At 42.6% G+C, this 18,950-nt stretch overlaps 1 protein-coding gene across 3 annotated transcripts in view; it reads right to left on the minus strand.

The window, feature by feature from the left end:
* zzef1 (zinc finger, ZZ-type with EF hand domain 1) overlaps nucleotides 1-18,950 on the minus strand; it is a 255,470-nt gene that overhangs the window by 200,297 nt on the left and 36,223 nt on the right. For all 3 annotated transcript variants that reach the window (XM_048556964.2, XM_048556965.2, XM_048556963.2), the window contains exons 6-10: nucleotides 16,369-16,579; nucleotides 16,088-16,204; nucleotides 7,465-7,643; nucleotides 1,905-2,006; nucleotides 1,155-1,246 (exon numbers count right to left, since the gene is read on the minus strand). In XM_048556964.2, coding sequence (XP_048412921.1) covers nucleotides 1,155-1,246; nucleotides 1,905-2,006; nucleotides 7,465-7,643; nucleotides 16,088-16,204; nucleotides 16,369-16,579 — 701 coding nt within the window. The remainder of the gene's footprint in view (nucleotides 1-1,154; nucleotides 1,247-1,904; nucleotides 2,007-7,464; nucleotides 7,644-16,087; nucleotides 16,205-16,368; nucleotides 16,580-18,950) is intronic.

An 18,950-nucleotide genomic window follows, 5' to 3' on the forward strand; every position in this document is an offset into this window, starting at 1 on the left:
CCATGGGGAGCTGCAAGGGCAAAGGCGGCGCACTGAAACGGACGGGGTGGGAAGGATTAGGACAGAAATGAAATGCACAGGTCCACGAGGAGATAAAGTTATACAGTCATATAGCATGGAAACAGACCCTTCGGTCCAACCAGTCGATATCAATTAGGTGTCCAAACTAAGCCCGTTCCATCTGCCTGCGCTTGGCTTGTATCCTTCCAAACTTTTCCTGTTCATGAACTTATCTAAATGTCTTCTAAACATTGTAACTGTACACCTGCATCCACCACTTCCTCTGGCAGTTCATTCCATAAGGTGGCACGGTAGCTCAGGGATTAGCACTGCTGCCACACAGCATCAGGAGCCCGGGTTCAGCTCCACCTTCAGAATGTGAAGTTTGCACATTCTCCCTGTGTCTGCAAGGGTTTGCTCCTGTTTTCTCCCACAGTCCAGAGGTGTGGTTAGGTCGATTGGCCATGCTAAATTGCCCACAGCGCTCACAGGTATGTAGGCTAGTGGATTAGCCATGGGAAATGCAGAGTTACAGGAACAGGATGGATCTGGGTGGGATGCTTTTCGGAGGGTCGGTGTGGACTCGATGTGCCCAAATGACTTGCTTCCACGCTGTAGATGATTCGTTGATTTTATGATTCTATACATGAACCACTCACTCTGCAAAAAAAGTTGCCCTTCACGTCTTTTTAAAATCTTTTTCTTCTAACCTTAAAAATATGCCCCTTAGTTTTCAAATCCCCCACTCTATGGGGAAGTCCCTTGTCGTTCACCTTAGCAACATGCCTCATGGTTTCATTAACTTCAATGTGGTCACTCCAGAACCTCCCGGGCACCAGTAAAAAAAAGTCCCCACCCTTCTGGTCTACTTTTTTTGTATCTCAACCCCTCCATCCCCAGCAACACCCAGATCATACGAAGTTGGTTTGAAACCGAGGATCTGTAAAGCTGTGAGAAAATTCAGAGGCTTCCAAAGACTGCGGGGATAGGGAAAAAAGTGAAGCTCTGAAGGAACTGAAGAGGATTGTGAAACTGTTCAATTCATGACTGCATGGGGCAGGAAGAGACTTTGATTTTTAAAGGGAGTGTCATTGAGAGCTAAGGAGGGTTGGAAGTAGTTGAGCCCATGTGTGTGTCCACACGCAGGTACTTACCTTGATCCTAACTTGAGAGACCTGGATGGATAATTTTGTTCTTGACGACAAAACGAAGCTGGCTCGTGTATGGCCGGCCTCAGACAGAAATCCTGCAACAGTATAAGGGAGAGAAGTGATTGCCAGATGTTAAACTATTCTCCTGGGGTGTAAAAACACCTCTCACCAAAACTCTGCACCGATAAAAATCCAAAGACACCTCGCAGAAGCAAGTTTAAGACCTGTGCTGCCACTGAATAACAAGCTACAGCTTTCATGCTCAACAAATGAATTTAGATCACGGAAACCCGGCAGTGTAGAAACTGGCCCTTCGGCCCAACAAGTCCACAATGACCCTCAGAGCATCCCACCCAGACCCATTCCCCCTACAGACCATCTAATCTACACATCCCTGAACTCAATGGGCAATTTAGCATGGCCAATCCACCTATCCTGCACATCTTTGGATTGTGCAAGGAAACCAGCGCACCTGGAGGAAACCCACTCTGACAAAGGGAGAATGTGCAAACTCCATAAAACAGTTGCCCAAGGGTGGAATCAAGCCCAGGTCCCTGGCGCTGTGAGGCAGCAGTGCTAACCACTGAGCGACTGCACTGCCCATTCTATCATCATTACCTTTGCGGAAAGCAGCCCCTCCCTTAAAATGTGACAGATATCCGTAATTACCCTCTCCCTTTCCCAGCACCTTGTCATCATCTCCTCCCCTAATTGTACAAGCATCTGATGAAGAACAACATTTAAAACATTTACCGTCTCCCAGCAGCGATTCATAAAGCACAGCAGTTGGTCCAAATCCCTTTTCTTTCCCTTCTTTGGCGTCACATGCCTCCACTGTCAACTGCAATGGTTTTCCTATAAAGTGCACGTGAAACCAAATCTTTAGCTGTGTACTTTAAAACACAAAAAATAAAAAGGCAGGGTCGCAGTTGCAAGTACTCTCAGTGAAAGTCTTTGTATCTCTTGAGATCATTAAATAACCTTTTTATTTGATTGAGCTGTCTTCAATCTTCAAATAACATTTGCCTGCCACAGGATGAGCTCTGGGGAAGCTCAATATCAAGCACATGCACAAAACAAGCAATTCTGATTGTGGTCTCCTGTCTTCTCACAAAGAACATCGCTTCTGTAGCCGAAACTGCCAAACACAGAGTGTATGAGCGATCACCATATTATTGTATCTTGTTCTGACTAAAACTATTGTTTTGCACATTGAATCTGCCAATTTTGCTAAATTCTAGTTTGATGGCGCATTGTGCAGTAATTCTCCAACGTATTGTTAAGAGCATGGACTCTATTTTCTCTTGCCACATGTCAGGATGAAAATTTGCCAAAGAAAATGAGTCTTACCCATGCAAATTCAGGGTTATCAATCACCTAGCATGAAGATCTCAGTATTAAAATATAGTTTGTGAAGGGAATTAATCTTCAGGTGCTCTATCTTTACTTAATTGGTCACAGTGTCCCACTGTTCTCTATCTTTCTGCTCTACCTCCATCTATCGTTTACTCCTTACTCCTTACCCCCCCCCCCCACCAATCCTGTCTTCTGCATATAAACTAACATCTTCCTAGTGCTGAGGAAGGGTCACTGGGCCTGAAACGTTAACTCTGATTTCTCTCCACAGATGCTGCCAGACCTATAAGCTTTTCCAGAAATTTCTAATTTTGTTTTCTTTTGGCAGTTCAGACACACTGTTCAAAAGAGAAAACAGCAAAAGTTCTCTCTAAATGGAACAACGATTTTTTGTGTGAGAGTGTGAGCGTGTGCGTGAGTGAGCGTGACAGCGCATGACAGCGTGTGTGAGAGAGTGAGTTATTCAGTTAGAAAGGACCAAACAAAAGACAGGAGGGTTGATTGTTTGGGCAATGGACGATACCAACGGCTGCTGATTCAGTGCTACCTGAGTGCACTACACCATTTAAATAAGTCAGAGTAAGTAGTCCTAGGCATTGTGAACCACGACCCAAGACAGAATGGGAATCTACCTTGTTAGTGGCAAGCATATCCAGGAATCTCAGGTGAAATACAGCCACTTGCTAATATGATCTCAACAGAGAAATAATTGGATAGAAAAGCAGAGCCTTCAAAACAAAGGGTGATTTAAACAGGCTGTGATACAGACTGAGACTGACTGTGATACCACATTTGAAGTAGTGAGAGTCCTTGCACTGAGACTATCATTGTTATGTCAACTGTTTAAATCAAAATTATCATTTTTTTAGCCTGTTAATTAATGTTTATGAAAAAAAACACAATTTTGCAAAGACAGGTAACATACTGGACAGGAGGCCATTTGGCCTGGCATAGGAGGCTGGCAGGTTACCAGGAAAACAAAGCAAGCATAAATGGGTCTTTTTCAGGTTGGCAAGACATCACAAGTGGTGAGCCAGAAGGATTAGCAGTAGCACCTCAATGCTTACACTTCATATGAATGACTTAGGCGAAAGAATGAAAAGTACAATTGCCAGATTTGCTGACAACACAAAAATAGGAAGCTGCAAAGATGACGTAGGAGGCTACAAAAACATACAGAAAGGTTAAGTGGGTGGGCAAACATATGGCAAATGGAGTCTAATGTGAGGAAATATAAAATGGTCTATGGAGGGCTGAAGATATATCTAAATTGTGAAAGATTGCAGAACCCTAAGCTGCAGTGGGGCTTGGATGTCTTTGTACAAAAAGTCAGAAACACGGAACAGAAAGCAATTTGGGAAGTTATTTGTACATTATCACATCTCAAGGGGAATTGAATCTAAAAAGAGGTTCGTCACCTTAAGCAGCAGTTCAAAGGTTTATTGGACTAACATTTGGAATGGGAGGGTTGACTTATGAGGAGAGGTCGACAGGAAGGATACACATTTGCGAGAGTTTAGTGAAGTAGGAGATAAATTGACTGAAACATAAAATCCTGAGAGGTCTCAGCAGAGTAGGTATAGAACACAGAATAGCACAGCACAGGAACAGGCCCTCCAGCCCACAACATTGTGCTGAACATGACACCAATTGACACTAATCCCTTCTGCCTGCCCTTGGTCCATATCCCTCCATTCTTTGCAAATTCATATGCTTATCTAAAAGTTCCTTAAAAGCCCCGAACGTATTTTCCTCCAACACCATCCCTGACAGCATGTTCCATACTCCTACCACTGTCGATGTAAAAAAACTTGTCCCTCATGACTCCTTTGAACTTGCCTCCCCTCACCTTAAATGCATACCCCCTAATTACAGACATTCAACTCTGGGAAAAGGATTCCGACCGCCAAACTACGCATCTCGTAATTTTATAGACTTCTATCCAGTCTCCCTTCAGCCTCTTCTGCTCTGCAGAAAACAACCCAAGTTTTTCTAGCCTCTCCTTTTAGCTCATACCCTCTAATCCAGGCAGCATCCTGGTAAATCTGGTAAACCCCACTCTCTTCAAAGCCTCCACATCCTTCCTGTAATGTGGTGACGAGAATTGAATGCAAAACTCTAATTGTGGCCCAAACAAAGTGCCACAAAGCTACAACATGACATCCTGATTCTTGTACTCAATTCCCTGGCCAATAAAGGCAGGCTTGCCATACGCCTTCCTTTTCCACCCTATCTATTTGCATGGCCACTTTCAGGGACCTATGGACTTGAACCCCAAGATCTTTCTGTACATCAATGCTGCTCAGAGTTCTGCCACTAACTGTATATTTTTTCTTAACATTTTATCTCCAAAAGTGCAGCACCTCACACACTTGCCTAGATTAAACTTCTGCCAGTTCTCCGCCCATATCTACAACTGATCTATATCCTACTGTATCCTTTGACAAATTTTTACACTATCCACAACGCCAATCTTTGTATTGTTTGCAAATTTACTAACCCACTCATTGAACTTTTCATCCAAGTCATTCATATATATTACCAACAGAGATCCCAATACGAAGATCTGTGGAACACCGCTAGTCACGGACCTTCAGCCTGAAGAACACCCTTCCACAAGTGCCCTCTGTCTCCTATGGGCAAGCCAATTCTGAATCCACACGGCCGGGTCACCATGAATCCCATGCATCTTAATCTTCTAGAGGAGCCTACCATGAAAGACTTTTGTCGAAAGCCTAACTAAAATCTATGTATACAACATCAACTGCTCTACCCTCATCAATCAACTTCGTCACCTCCTTGAAAAATTCAATGTTAGTAAGACATGACCTTCCCTGCAAAGCCATGCCAACTGCCCCCAATTAGGTCGAATTTTTTTCCAATGCACATAAACTGTATCCCTAAGAATTCTCTCCAATAGCTTCCCAACCACTGATGAGGGTCTCACCAGTCTACAGTTTCCTGGATTGTCCCTATTTCCTTTCTTAAATGGAGGAGCGACATGAGCAACTCACCAGTCCTCTGGGGCTTCTCCAGTGGCTAGGAAGAATACAATGCTCTTGGTCAAGGTCCCAGCAACCTCCTTTCTTGCCACTCTTGGTAACCTGGGGTAGACACTATCAGGCTCTGGAGACTTATCCACCTTAATGTTCTTCAAGAGACCCAGCATCACTTCATGATCTCTAAATGCCCTAGCATATTAGCATGTTCCACACATATCTCACTATCCTCCATATCCTTCTCCTGAGTGAATACTGATGCAAAGTGCTCATTTAGGATCTCACCCACATCCTCCGCCTCTAAGCATAATTTCCCTCCTTTATCCTCGAGTGATCCTAGTTATCCTCTTGTTTTTATGTATCCATAAAATGCCTTGGGATTCTCTTTAATCCTACTCGTCAAGGTCATTTCATGGCCCCTCCTTGCTCTCCTAATTCCCTGCTTTCTTTATATTCCTCACAGGCTCTGCCCGATTTTAGATCCCCTCAACCCTATCTATGCTTTTCTCCTTTGACTAAATTCACCACCTCCCTCGTTATCCAAGGGTCCCTTACCTTGCCATCCTTGTCCATCCTCCTTACTGGAACATCCCAGTCTTGAACTCTCCCCAGCAGGTCTTTAAACAATCCCAACATGTCAAATGCGGACTTGCCCAATAACAGTTCCTCCCAATTAACATTCCCTAGCTCCTGTAATTTGAGTCATTTACCTTCCCGCAAATACCTGACTTATCCTTGTTCATAGCTATTTTAAAACTTAAGGAATTGTGATCACTGTTTCAGAAATGCTCTCCCATTGATAGGTCAGTCACCTGACCAGGCTCATTAGCCAACACAGGATCCAGAATAGCCCCTCCGCTAGTTGGACTATCCTCATACTGTTTCAAGAAATCCTCTAAGATGCACTTAAATTGTGCCCTGTTTAAGCCTCTTGCTCTAATGGAGTCCAAGTTAATATTGGAGAAGTTAAAGCCACCCACTGCAACAGTTCTGTTTTTATTGTATCTTTCCATATTTTGTCTACATATTTACAAAGAACAATACAGAACAAGAACAGGCCCTTCGGTCCTCCAGGCCTGCACTGCCACTTTTTGCCCTTCCTTACTAAAACTGTCTTCACTTACAGGATCCATATCCCTCTGTTCCCTTCCTAATCATGTATTTGTCCAGACGCTTCTTAAATTCTGCAACTGTGTCTGCTTCCAACACCGCTTCTGGTGACATATTCTAGGCACTCACCACCTTTTATGTGAAAAACTTGTCTTGCACATCTCTTTTAGAGATGCACCTTCACATCTTGAACCCTTATAATTGACCCTTCCACCCTGGGAAAAGGCCTCATACTTTCCACTCTATCCATGCCATTCACAATCTTATAACCTCCTAATAGGTCATCCTTCAACCTCCTGTGTTCCAATGAAAACAAATCCAGTCTACCAACCTTTCTCCATAGCTAAAATCCCCCGTTGTTTTTGGGGGGGGGGGGGGGGGGGTGGGATTTATTCCTCAATCTCTCGGTGGCTGTTGGAGGGGGGCCTACAGTATAATCAAAGTATCAAGACAATATTTCTTCTTATAGGAAATCTAGAATAGAAAGACCCTGTTTAAATATCAAGGGTAGCCAATTTAAAATGGAGATGTGGTTAAATTTTTTCCTCGTCAATCTTTGGCACACTCTTCCTTAAAAGTTGATGAAGGCAGACTCCTTGAATATTGTTGACAGACAGGCAATCTGACGCTTGTAAGCAAGGGATGAAAGTTATCAATGGTACATGCATTTGAAATTACAACCAGATCAGCCATGATGTCACTGAAAGGTGAAGCTGGGTCATAGGAGCAAGCATCAGCCGTGTAGCCTATTTGTGAGTTTGATTCAGATTGATATTACTTGGTTTGCTTGTGGAGACTCCTCCATTTTAAAAATCAGTTTGTACAGAGATCATAACAGCAAGGCTTACCGTATTTCTGAAGCTGGTTTAGTCGTACAGATGCCATGGCAGCAAGGAGGGGGGATGCCTCGTACTCTGTCTCCAAGTGGTCACTGATGGTCAAAAGCGATGTCATCACTTTGGCTATGCTTCCTCTGGCTAAAGCGAATGCTAGGAGAGTCAACTCTGCTTCAGGACTGGCACAGCAACTGAAACAGAAGTATACTGCTCAACAATAATCAAAGACAATACTGCAAGGTTGGTGGGCGGCGGGAGTGTCTTGAGACTGCTTCTTGGAAACAGTATTCATGAAGTACATGCCACCTCTTCAAATTGATCAATGAGACCAATTATTTGTACATCATTCAAAAATACAATCTAAAACATTTGTCAAATTGGAATGTCAGTTCCCAATTCAAAAATAGTCACATGATCCATCACAGTATGCTCAGTTATGCTGTGACAACTCACATACAAACTTTGAAGTTAATTGACAGCAGCTGGTGATGCATGGGAGGACTCATTCATTTCATGTTCTCCCTTTTCACAGTTGACCTACATCAGTCCTAAAGTTAACTCACTTGAACACTCATGTCTTCAGCAAAAGCTAACAACTAAAATGTTTCATTGCTTTTTAAACTAGCTCATGATCTCGTAGCACCATGTAACTGATGAAACACAGGAAGCGAGCACACAAGTGTAGCAGATAATCAGGAACAGTAACGGAGTGTTGACCCTTATTTCAAGGGGGTTGGAGTATAAGAGTAGGGAAGTCTTACTGTAACTATACAAGTTACTGGTGAGATCACTTCCGGAAGACAGAGAACAGCTTTGGTTCCCTTAATTAAGGGAAAATCATTTCAGTGGAGGCTGTTCAGAGAAGGCTCATTAGGACTATCCCTGATATGGAGGGATTGTCTAATGAGCAAAGGCTAAGAACACCGGGTCACGACTGACTGAGGTTTAGAAGAATGGGAGGTGATCTGATTGAAACATATAGAATTCTTAAGGGAGTCAACAAGGTAAATGCCAAGAGGATGTTTCCCTCATAGGAATAGCCTCAGAATTAAGGGATGCCAATTTAAGAATGAGGAGGGGGGGATTTCTTCTGAGGGGGCCAAAAGTCTTTGGAACTCTTGCCACAGAGAGCTGTGGGAGCAGTGTCCTTGTGTATATTTAAGGCTGAGATAGACAGATTCTTGTTCAGACAGGGAATCAAGGGTTACAGAGAGGGGGCAGGAAGTGAACGTGAGGAATGTCAAGTCAGCCATGATCCTACCGAATGGTGGGCCAGGCTCTTGGGGCCAAAAGGTCTGCTCCTGTTCCAATTTCTTATGGCATAATAAACACAGCTCCACCTTACACACTATTGCAAATTGCTGGCATACATCCATCTTTAAGACATTTTTGAACATTAATTTCAGAATCTGCCTCTCAACACCTTGCTGATATTGGGTCAGTTAACTCACAACTGACGAAAACAGTGTGTCAGCAGAAATAGTAGGAACTGCAGATGCTGGAGAATCTGAGATAACAAGGTGTAGACCTGGATGAACACAGCAGGCCAAGCAGCATCAGAGGAGCAGGAAAGCTGATCTTTCAAGTCTAGATCCTTCTTCAGAAATGGAGGAGGGGAAGGAGATTCTAAAATAAATATAGAGAGAGGGGTAGGCAGAAAGAAGATGGATAAAGGAAAAGATAGGTGGAGAGGAGACAGACCGGTCAAAGAGGCGGGGTTGGAGCCAGTACAGGTGAGTGTAGGTGGGGAGTTCCAACACCTACGTTCAGTTCACAACAAATGTCTGCATCGCCCAGTCGCGAACCATTTCAACTGCCCCTCCCACTCCTTGGACGATATGTCCATCCTGGGCTTCCTGCTGTGCCACAATAATGTCACCCAAAGGTTGTAGGAACAGCACCTCTTATTTCACGTGGGAATCCTGCAGCCCAATGGTATCAATGTGGACTTCACAAGCTTCAAAATCACCCTGCCCCCGACCGCACCCCAAAACCAGCTTACCTCATCCCCGCCTCCCTAACCTGTCCTTTCACCCCCATATCCCCTCCTCCAACCTCAAGCCCCACCCCCATCTCCTACCTATCAGCCTCATCCCACCCCCTTGACTTGTCTGTCTCCCTGGACTGACTTATTCCCTCCCTACCTACACTCACGTTTACTGGCTCCATCCCCGCCTCTTTGACTGGTCTGTCTCCTCTCCACCTATCTTCTCCTTTATCCATCTTCTATCCGCCTCCCCATCTGTCCCCATTTATTTCAGAATCCCTTCCACTCCCCTATTTCTGGACCGAAAACGTCAGCTTTCCTGTTCCTCTGATGCTGCTGGGCCTGCTGTGTTTGTGCAGATCTATATCTGGTTATGTCAACAGAAATGCTACTTGCAGATGCAGCATTCTACCTCGTGGTGGCATTAGCTTTAAATGCAGACTTGGTAAAGGTTTACTCTGCTTTGTCTGCATTTTCATCAACTTCTGAGGCATAGCTAAACAAAATCCAGATGTTCTAGTGATAGAGAGAAATTCTTTTGAAACAGAAATATAGTCAGATAAAAAAGGTTAGCTTATCTAATCGTAGCTGTTCTTTTAAGTGGCCAAGCAAGCTGCCCACAGACGCATTCAACAATTAAACAAAGGTTTGAAGAATGCCTTCTTGGGGCACTAAGTGCGTCTAGCCCAGTGTTAAACATACCCAGAGAATGAATCTTTTTAAAAATGCACATCGTTCATAAAGTTTGACAGGTTCAGAATAATACATGAACTAATGCAGAAGGCAAACTGCTACCAGAAGTTGTGAAGTTCCAGCATAGTGCTAACTTTGTTGTGTATTTGGAACACTCCAGATAGAACCATAGAATTACAGAATCCCTCTAGTATGGGAGCAGGCCATTTGGGCCACTGAATCTACATCAATCCTCCAAAGAGCATCTCACCAAAATCCAACCCCTACCAAAACCATGTAATCTTGCATTTCCCATGGCTACCCACCTAGTCTGCACATTCCTGGACATTATGGGCAATTTAGCACAGCCAATTCCCCCTAAGCTGCACATCTTTGGATGGAGGAGGGAAACTGGAGCACCCGGAGGAAACCCATGCAGACACAGGGAGAAAGTGCAAACTCCACACAGACAGCCACTCCAGGGTGGAACTGAAACCAGATCCCTGGTGCTGTGAGGCTGTAATGTTAACCACTGAGCCATTATGCTAACTAATAGAGGTTTCCTTTTAGAACCAAAGTTTAATATCCACTAGCTCAAAAATATTAAATGAATTTTATTTTTCATCACAAGATTCTTTTAGATGAGTGAAGAAAGTGAACTTCCTTTTAAAAATGCTGATGCTCATCATTATTAGCTCAAAGCAACCTTTACTTATCTCTGAGATAACAAAGTTCGGAGCTGGATGAACACAGCAGGCCAAGCAGCAGAGGAGCAGGAAAGCTGACGTTTCAGGGTGTGTGCGCATGCACGTGCGCGCACACACACACACACACACACACAAAATAAATAAAGCTAATGTTTCAGGCTAATGACCATTCAGCAAGACCAGAAAAAGAACAGGTAACACCTTTGTGGAAATATAGAGGCAAGGAATGAGGGAATGGGTGGAAAGAATGAAGACAAGTCTGAAAAAGTGGGAGAGATTGAACAACACAATGGACAAGGATATAAAACATGAGAGATGATTAAAAAAAGGAGACATAAAAAAAGAAAGTATTCAGAGGAAGTGTAAATGGCAGCACTGGGATCACTGTCAAACAGAATCAGTGGATAAGACCTGAAATTGTTGAATTCAATATTGATTCCAAAAGTACCTAACTAAAGGATGAGGTGCTGTTCTTCCAGCTTTATTCAAACACTGTGGTCAGAGGGAGAGTGGGGGAAGATCATTAAAATGACCAGAAGCTTCAGAGTCAGAATTGCAGAGTGAATGATGATGTTCTGCAAAGTGAACATCCAATTTGTATTTGGCCTCCAGCTGTGTAGAAAAGACCACAGTGAAATACTGCAAACACTAAATTAAAAGGAGTACAAGGAAATCATTCTTTCATCCACAATTTGAGGGGGGGGGGGGGGGGAGGTGGTTAGACAGCACAAAGAAAGGAAGTCAAAGCACACGCACTGCATATAATATGCTTGCATAAAGCTGCACCAGGAAATGAGGTGTTGGTGAGGGCATAGAAATTGGAAATCCACAGCGAGGTGGTGGCGAGGGCTTAGAAACTGGCAACTGTTAAATGGTGGACGGAGTCACCTTCCAAAATTCATACTTCAATACCTCACCAGAATAGAATACTCCATTACTTCCTGACTGGTGGCTCAGCCATCAAATACTATCCTCTTTGAACTCCACTCACTTCCTCCAAATACATTTCTACAGGACCCCAGCAGGGTACTAGGTTATACCTGCCTTTTCCTGGGAATTGTGGAACATTCTTTCCTCCTGTCCTATTCAGGAACCTGCCATTCTTATTCAGGAGTCTGATGACTGAACTGATATTGTTTCCTCCTCTTTTCTCCAAACTGCAAACTTTCATTAATTTTCGTTCCAATTTCCACCCTCCCAACACTTTTACAGGTTCATCTCCAACTCTGCCCTTCCTCAACTTCTCCACTGCGTTTCTGAGATTAGGGTGTCAACTGAAATCCACTACAAGCCCACTGACTCCCATCCTGGTGGCACTGCTTCCCACAGTACTTCCAGCAAGGAATCTATTCAATTCTCCCACTTTCTGAGCCTCTTGCACACCTTTTCAGCTGAAAATGTCCCTCCACTATGGTTTGACAATGCTCCCCACCCATTCTGTCCCATTTCACTTACTTCTGCTTTGATTCTCTCACCCAGGATTATGGTAGAGTCCTCACCTTCCAACCCACCAGCCCTCACATTTAGTGGATCATATATCATCATTTTCATCACCTCAGATTCTGATTCTGCTACCAAACCTATTTTCCCTTCCTTCTCAGTGTTGCAAAAGGAACGCTCTCACTGCGACACCCTGGTCAATCTGCTCTTCAATCAGCCTCACAGTGTATTCCTTCCCTTTCCCACTGGACAGCAGAAAATGCTACACATTTTCCCGCTGCTCCTTTCTGTGTCTCGGGCCACAAATTCTCCTCCAAGTGCAACTGTTTAATTTATACATACTTATTTCAATTTTCCATATCATAATTTCTGTTGACAAGGTAAATTACTATAGCGAGTGGGGAGACCATACCCACATGCACACGCATACACAGATTTATAAACATTTCTGTTTTGTTGATGAGCTTAACCACAAGCTTCTAGTCACTGCCATTTTGATTTTTCCAACCCACTCCCGCCAACCACTCTGTTCTTAAGCTCCAAGATTCTTAAAAAAAAGCTCAACAGAAGGTCGACACCTTTCAGTTCAGCATTTTACAATTTCCAATCTCAACACCGAGTTCAATAGTTTCAGATTATTGCTGTCCCCATATTCCTCAATGACAGGTGTTAGCGACAATTCTGCTGTTTCCATTTTTGCCTGCTTTGAACTCATTTTATCTTTGCTGGTCCTTTTACCATGCCCTCATGCCTTGCGCCATCCCTACTAACTTCCAGTGTCACAGATCTTTCCTTTTGTGCTTCCCTTTCCTCCCAAATTCTATACATGCTTAAAAGCCATTAGTTTTTCCAATTCTCACAGAAGGTTACCTTGACATACTAGTTTTCTATACACAAGCCTGAACTTTTGTGGCATTCTGTTTTTGTTTCAGGTTTCTAGGATCTGCAGTATTTCATAAGATATGGTTGTTAGTAATCGGCGGAAGTGATCATTGACAAATGCTGCGGTTAGAAAGTTATAAAATTTGACTAAATAGGCTGTTTTATTATCAACACCACTGCTAGACTGTGCAATGACCATGCATAAAGAGAAGCACAGTGCTGCAGTGTTACATTGTGACAGGCAGTAGTTGTCTGTCAAGTAGATGCCACTGTCCATGTATTCACAGCAGAGGCAAACCATGATTCCCACATTTCCAGTAGGCACCAGGAATACAGATTCTGGAGATGTTCTGTGCTGGTACATACAGCCATCAGGCAGCTTTTGTTAATATACGCGAGCTTTTGAAAAAACATTTTGATAAATTGCAGCATTACAAAGATTCAACAAGTCGCCAACATTGGCAATACATTTCTATATTTATGGGCCACATGGAGAACTGAAAATGCTGAAGTACTTGGACACTTTCTGAATCAAAAAATGATTTGAAGGGAAACTCTTGTGTTCTTTGAAATGATGTTAACCGTTTAACGCAGGCTGATATCCACACGTTCATTATGGAAAGTCAAATTCCTTTGGAAAAGTAGCCAAAAAAAGCTTTTGGTGAGATAAGAGTTGGGTTTATCGACTTTAGTTGCGGTAAACACGGCTTTGGAACAGGCTATGAGGCAACCATACTGACAGTCACCTAGCAACACTTTCTGGAATAAGTTTATGAAAACAAAAATTGAAGTGGTCTGGGAAGAAGGAAAATGTCTTGGACGATGCTACGGCTACAAGACTATCTGCCTCCCTCTCTTATTTGAAGCAGGAGGGAACCTGACAAAGTTTCTACACCTCAGAATTTTAATTGTGAACTTTGAAGAGCTAAATTGTGACGACTATCCAAAGATTCAAATCCAAACCAAAACCCGATTTGGATGGCCTTTCATTGGCCTATGGCCATCTGCAATTCCATTTTGTCAACAAAAAAGCAGGTAGACTCAGAATCCTTCAAACTCTACTATTTGATTTTCAGACCATTGGCCAACTGGGTGTTTCTCTTTTGCCCTTTTCAAACATATCATCTCTAAACAGTGTTTGCTATCTTGTGTGTTACGTATGGGATTAAAAGAAGATGTAGTTCTAATCTGGATAATAGTTCTGATGTTCAGTTTGCCCACTTGTTTTTAAGAGTGCCTATTATTTTATAACAATGGATTATTCTGAGCTCATGAGAGAGAGGCTGGTGAAAAGTTGCTCTTCTTCTGGATAGCAGTACCAAAGAGAAATCATTGACCACTTTGGTGACTGCCCTGAAACATCTACACTAACAGAGCACAATTCGTGATTACCAGCAGGTTCCTCCCGTCAGAGTCATCATTTAGAAATTTTAACTTTCAGCACAAAATGGAAAGAGAACCACATAGAGGCAATGGGAATGGCACAAGTTCTATAATACATCAAGATTCACGCTGATATATCTGAACTGGCCATATCACATGCAGTGCTGGATACCATTTACTGGCAATAAATTGACACCTGACTGACATAACAGGGCCACCTGCACACGCTCAGGCTCCAGCAAACATTTTTGTTGTTGGGAACACATACTCTGGAACATGTAAGCACCATTGGTGGGCTTGGAAACATTTTCAATGGCACCAACACTCCCTTCCTCCTTCATACATCCTTCCAATACAGCTCTTCTCAACTACCAAAGGGGCAATTAACCTTGTGCTTGGCTTTCAAATGGATTGGGAAACAGAATGCTTTCTGCAATCCTCTCTATTTCTCCAGTAAAAGTTTTAATTCAAAGATTTCCACAGAAGTTTTATGTACAACATGGTGCAATTTATTGGTTGAGGGGGATTAAGACATCAAAACAATATTGTGCTAAGCTACACTTCTGATACTGAAGCAGTTGTTAGATTAAAACCAGGTACCAAGGATACAAGGCAGAGGTGCTGTTACAACTTCATTCAAACCATCCCACAGACCTTGATATTTATAAAAAGGACAACATTCTCAGCAGTGATCCACTCCGGTTACTCATATAGGACATAGTGTTTGAGGGTTATTTGACAGAAAAATAGATTTCTTCCAGCAAGGGGTTAAATGAATTGCAATCCAGAATATGATCAACTTATCCTCCCTGTTTTGGAGACAGAAGTGCACTTCGTACCCTCTGTGGCCTGAAATGAGCAGACCTGAAATTAAGCAGGTGATCTATGGGGTCAGCAACCTGTTGAATGTTCTTATCTAGAAAAATCAAACAGCTGCTTAAAGTAACTTCTCTGGAGTACACTGAAGGCTTTTAAAAAAAAAGGCAGGGACTAGACCTATCACAGGGAGAGATGGGATATTTACACTGAAGTTACTTAATTTGGATATCCACTGTGACAATGAAGGTCTCAAAGAACAGTCTGACTGGGGATAATTACTACGGTGTAAGCTGACAATGGAAAAATGAAAGTCTGCATAATCGTAGAGGCCAATAGGTTCTGTCTGATTAGACAAAGCCAAGGGGGACAATGTTAAGGAAGTAAGAATTGAACCAGTCTTTAAGGGGTCACTGTACATCACAAACCAGTATAATAGCCAAGTGATGTATTATTTGAGCAGCTTCAAGGAATTAAAACATCACACAGAAGCTATTATCAAACAAAATTTGATAGAGCCACAGAAGAAGTGCTTTATTAGAGGAGAGAAGTGAAGAGCTTCAAGAGGGAATCAAAGTTTGGTCCTCACGATCTCTAGGAACGGTTCACAGTGACAGGGATAAGGAAAAAGCCATTGGAATAACAAAGTGTTGTAGAGCTGGAGGAAGCTGATAAAACAGATGATGAGAGTCGTTTGCATTGGATTCAAAATCAATTCATCACTGTAGGATACAAAAACAAAACTTACCCCGCAATCCTGACGAGGAAACTGTCCACTTTCTCTAGAACATTTGATGACATGAAGCTTGGCAGCTCTGTGGATCCTGCAGTGAGGGACAGCGGTGGCATGTGTTGCAGTGCTTTTCTACAAAATAAGAGAAAGAACACCAAGTTACAGCAAATCAGCATTTCAGGCACCAACTAATAGTGGGAAAGAAAAACAGTCTGCATCAATATATACAGCATGCAACTGGAATCATCCTTGGATCAATTAGAAATATTTTGAATGCAGGTGTGGGGACTACTTACTGCGTTATTCGAAGGACATTTTGTGCAAGGTCAGGGCTTGTTTCTATGGAAGCAGTCACCAATGTTGTTAGCACGGTCAAGTACCAAATCGCAGAAGCATCAGATACTGATACGCCAGATTTTTTCACAACCTGGTATCCCATTGTTTTAAGTCCATGAATCCTTGTGTCACAGCCATCACCATGGCAACGTTTAATATTTATCTGTACAACTTATTAGAAAAAGAATTTAAAAATTACTTTGCAATCACCTTATCGTTTTGCTCGTACTCTGTGTAATGCATTTACTTTTCTTAAGCCTAACTCGAATTTAGCCACACAAACGCATGGGCTAACAAAGAAATCCTAACTATATACCTCATTCACCATGATCATGTTTTTCCAAACCTTTAGGAATAATGGGAGTGTATTTTTCTCAGCATGAATGACCTCAGAGTCCACCCACCCATTATAATGCCCAAGAGCTTCCTCCCAATCCCAATACGTAAAGTTGAGCACAACCCACTTAATTTCCCTTGGTTAGTCTTTACTCCAGCACAAATGCTTGATGCACGGGATGTAGGTGTCGCTGGCTGGACCAGCATTTTATTGTCCAGAGGGCAGTTCAGAGTCAACCACATTGCTGTGGCTCCAAAGTCACATGTAGGCCAGACCAGGTAAGGTTGGCAGTTTCACTCCCTAAAGCATATTAGAGAACGAGATAGGTTTTTCTGACAATCAGCAAGTTTCATGGTCACCATTAGAATCTTTATTCCAGACCTTTTATTTATTAATTCAAACTCCACCATTGGTGGGAAGTATAGATGGATTCAATGGATGGCAGGCTGGTTTGATGAATGACTGGGCTGTGCTAATGATTCTCTGAAATTTCTTGCAGTGTTCGGAAGCAAGTTTCCATACCACATTGTGAAAGCATCCTATCTGGATGTATCAATGGTGCATCTACAAAAATTGGCAAGTGTTATTCTTGTAGTCAAAGAAAAGGAGTGAGAAATTAAGATGCTTTCAGTTGTAAGGAAACTGCTGCAAAAATCCCCAGGTACACCTGGGGATTGGCTGCTGCTCGTTAGTGAAAATGCCAGTATAGAGTTAGTTGCATTGCTCCAGACACAAGGCAAGGTTATGCTCCGTCTTTGAGGGGAGTGGGGAAATTCAAGGGCCAAGTGACCATTGGCCATGGCAGGATTTGAACCTGGAGCCCAGAACATTACCTGGGTCTCTGAATAAACTACCAATAAAGACACACTCATCGCCTGCAGACTCGTAATTGTGCGACGTGCTTCTGACTTATGGAAGTGGAACATGTCTCCTTCACTGCACTAAGTCTGCTGAATAATACAGGAGGAAGGAGTGATCAGACTGTCTTAAAACATACTAATAAACTTTATTTCATAATGTTAGTTTTTTGCCATCTGGTTCTAAACCTGTAACATCTTAAAATAGTTAGAAATTATACAGCAATTCTCACATGTTTAATGAGAAAGCTTAATAGGAAACTGAGGTAAGAAAGGTTATGAACCAACAAAGAGACAAGACAGGCAGATTTATTCCTCTTTTTTGTTCATTGGAAAGGAGGCCTTGAATCCTTATTTAAAGCAATGAACTGACTGAGATATGGACTTGCTGAGCCGAAGGGCCTGTTTCCACTGTCGGGAATCTAATCTAATCTAATCTCAGGCTAGAGCCAGAAAGGTCAGGAAGTGTTGCTCTTGTAGTCAAAGATAAGGATGAGAAGCTAAGATGCTTTCAGTTGTTTGGAAACTGCAGCAAAAATTGTTATCAGGTACGCCTAGGGATTGGCTGCTGCTCGTTAGTGAAAATGCCAGTATAGAGTTAGTTACATTGCTCCAGACACAAGGCAAGGTTATGCTCTGTCTTTGAGGGTTTGAGGGGAGTGGGGATGTGCATTCAAGGGCCCCACATATCGAAACCACAATTGAAGATCAGGCTGACCAACACATCAGCTTATAATGAAAAATTAGCTGTTTCACAGCAGCTCCAAGCAGTACGTCGTTGCTTACGCACATTGAAATTATTACATTATTGTATCAACTTTGGTCAATGTAAAACTGAAATACAACTTCTACTTATTACAACCCTTTCTTTTAAAGAAAAGAAGAGGATATATTATCTGACCGCCAAAAATGACTGGCTGCTAGAAATTCCCATTACTAGGGAATTTCAATTGGCAGATTGCCAAATTTGATCTGATTTGATTTATTGTGGTCACATGTACTGAGATAGCAAAGTTTTGTTGTGTGCGCTATACAGGCTGATTGTAACATATCAAATGTATCTGGTACTAGAACAGAACGCAGAATAGTATTACAGCCACAGAGAAGTGCAGAGAAAGACGCCAGAATCAAAATTTGAGATTCATGGAATGAGTCATAGAATCCCTAAGGTGTGGAAACAGGCCCTTCGGCCCAACAAGTCCACACCAACCTTTGGAGCATCCCACCCAAACCCATTCCCCAATAACCCAACTATTCTACAGGCCCCTGAACACTATAGGCAATTTAGCATAGCCAGTGTGCCTAACCTGAAAATCTTTGGACAGTGAAAGGAAACTGGAGTATCCGG

Source organism: Stegostoma tigrinum, chromosome 27 (assembly GCF_030684315.1).
Source record: "Stegostoma tigrinum isolate sSteTig4 chromosome 27, sSteTig4.hap1, whole genome shotgun sequence".
NCBI lineage: Eukaryota > Metazoa > Chordata > Chondrichthyes > Orectolobiformes > Stegostomatidae > Stegostoma > Stegostoma tigrinum.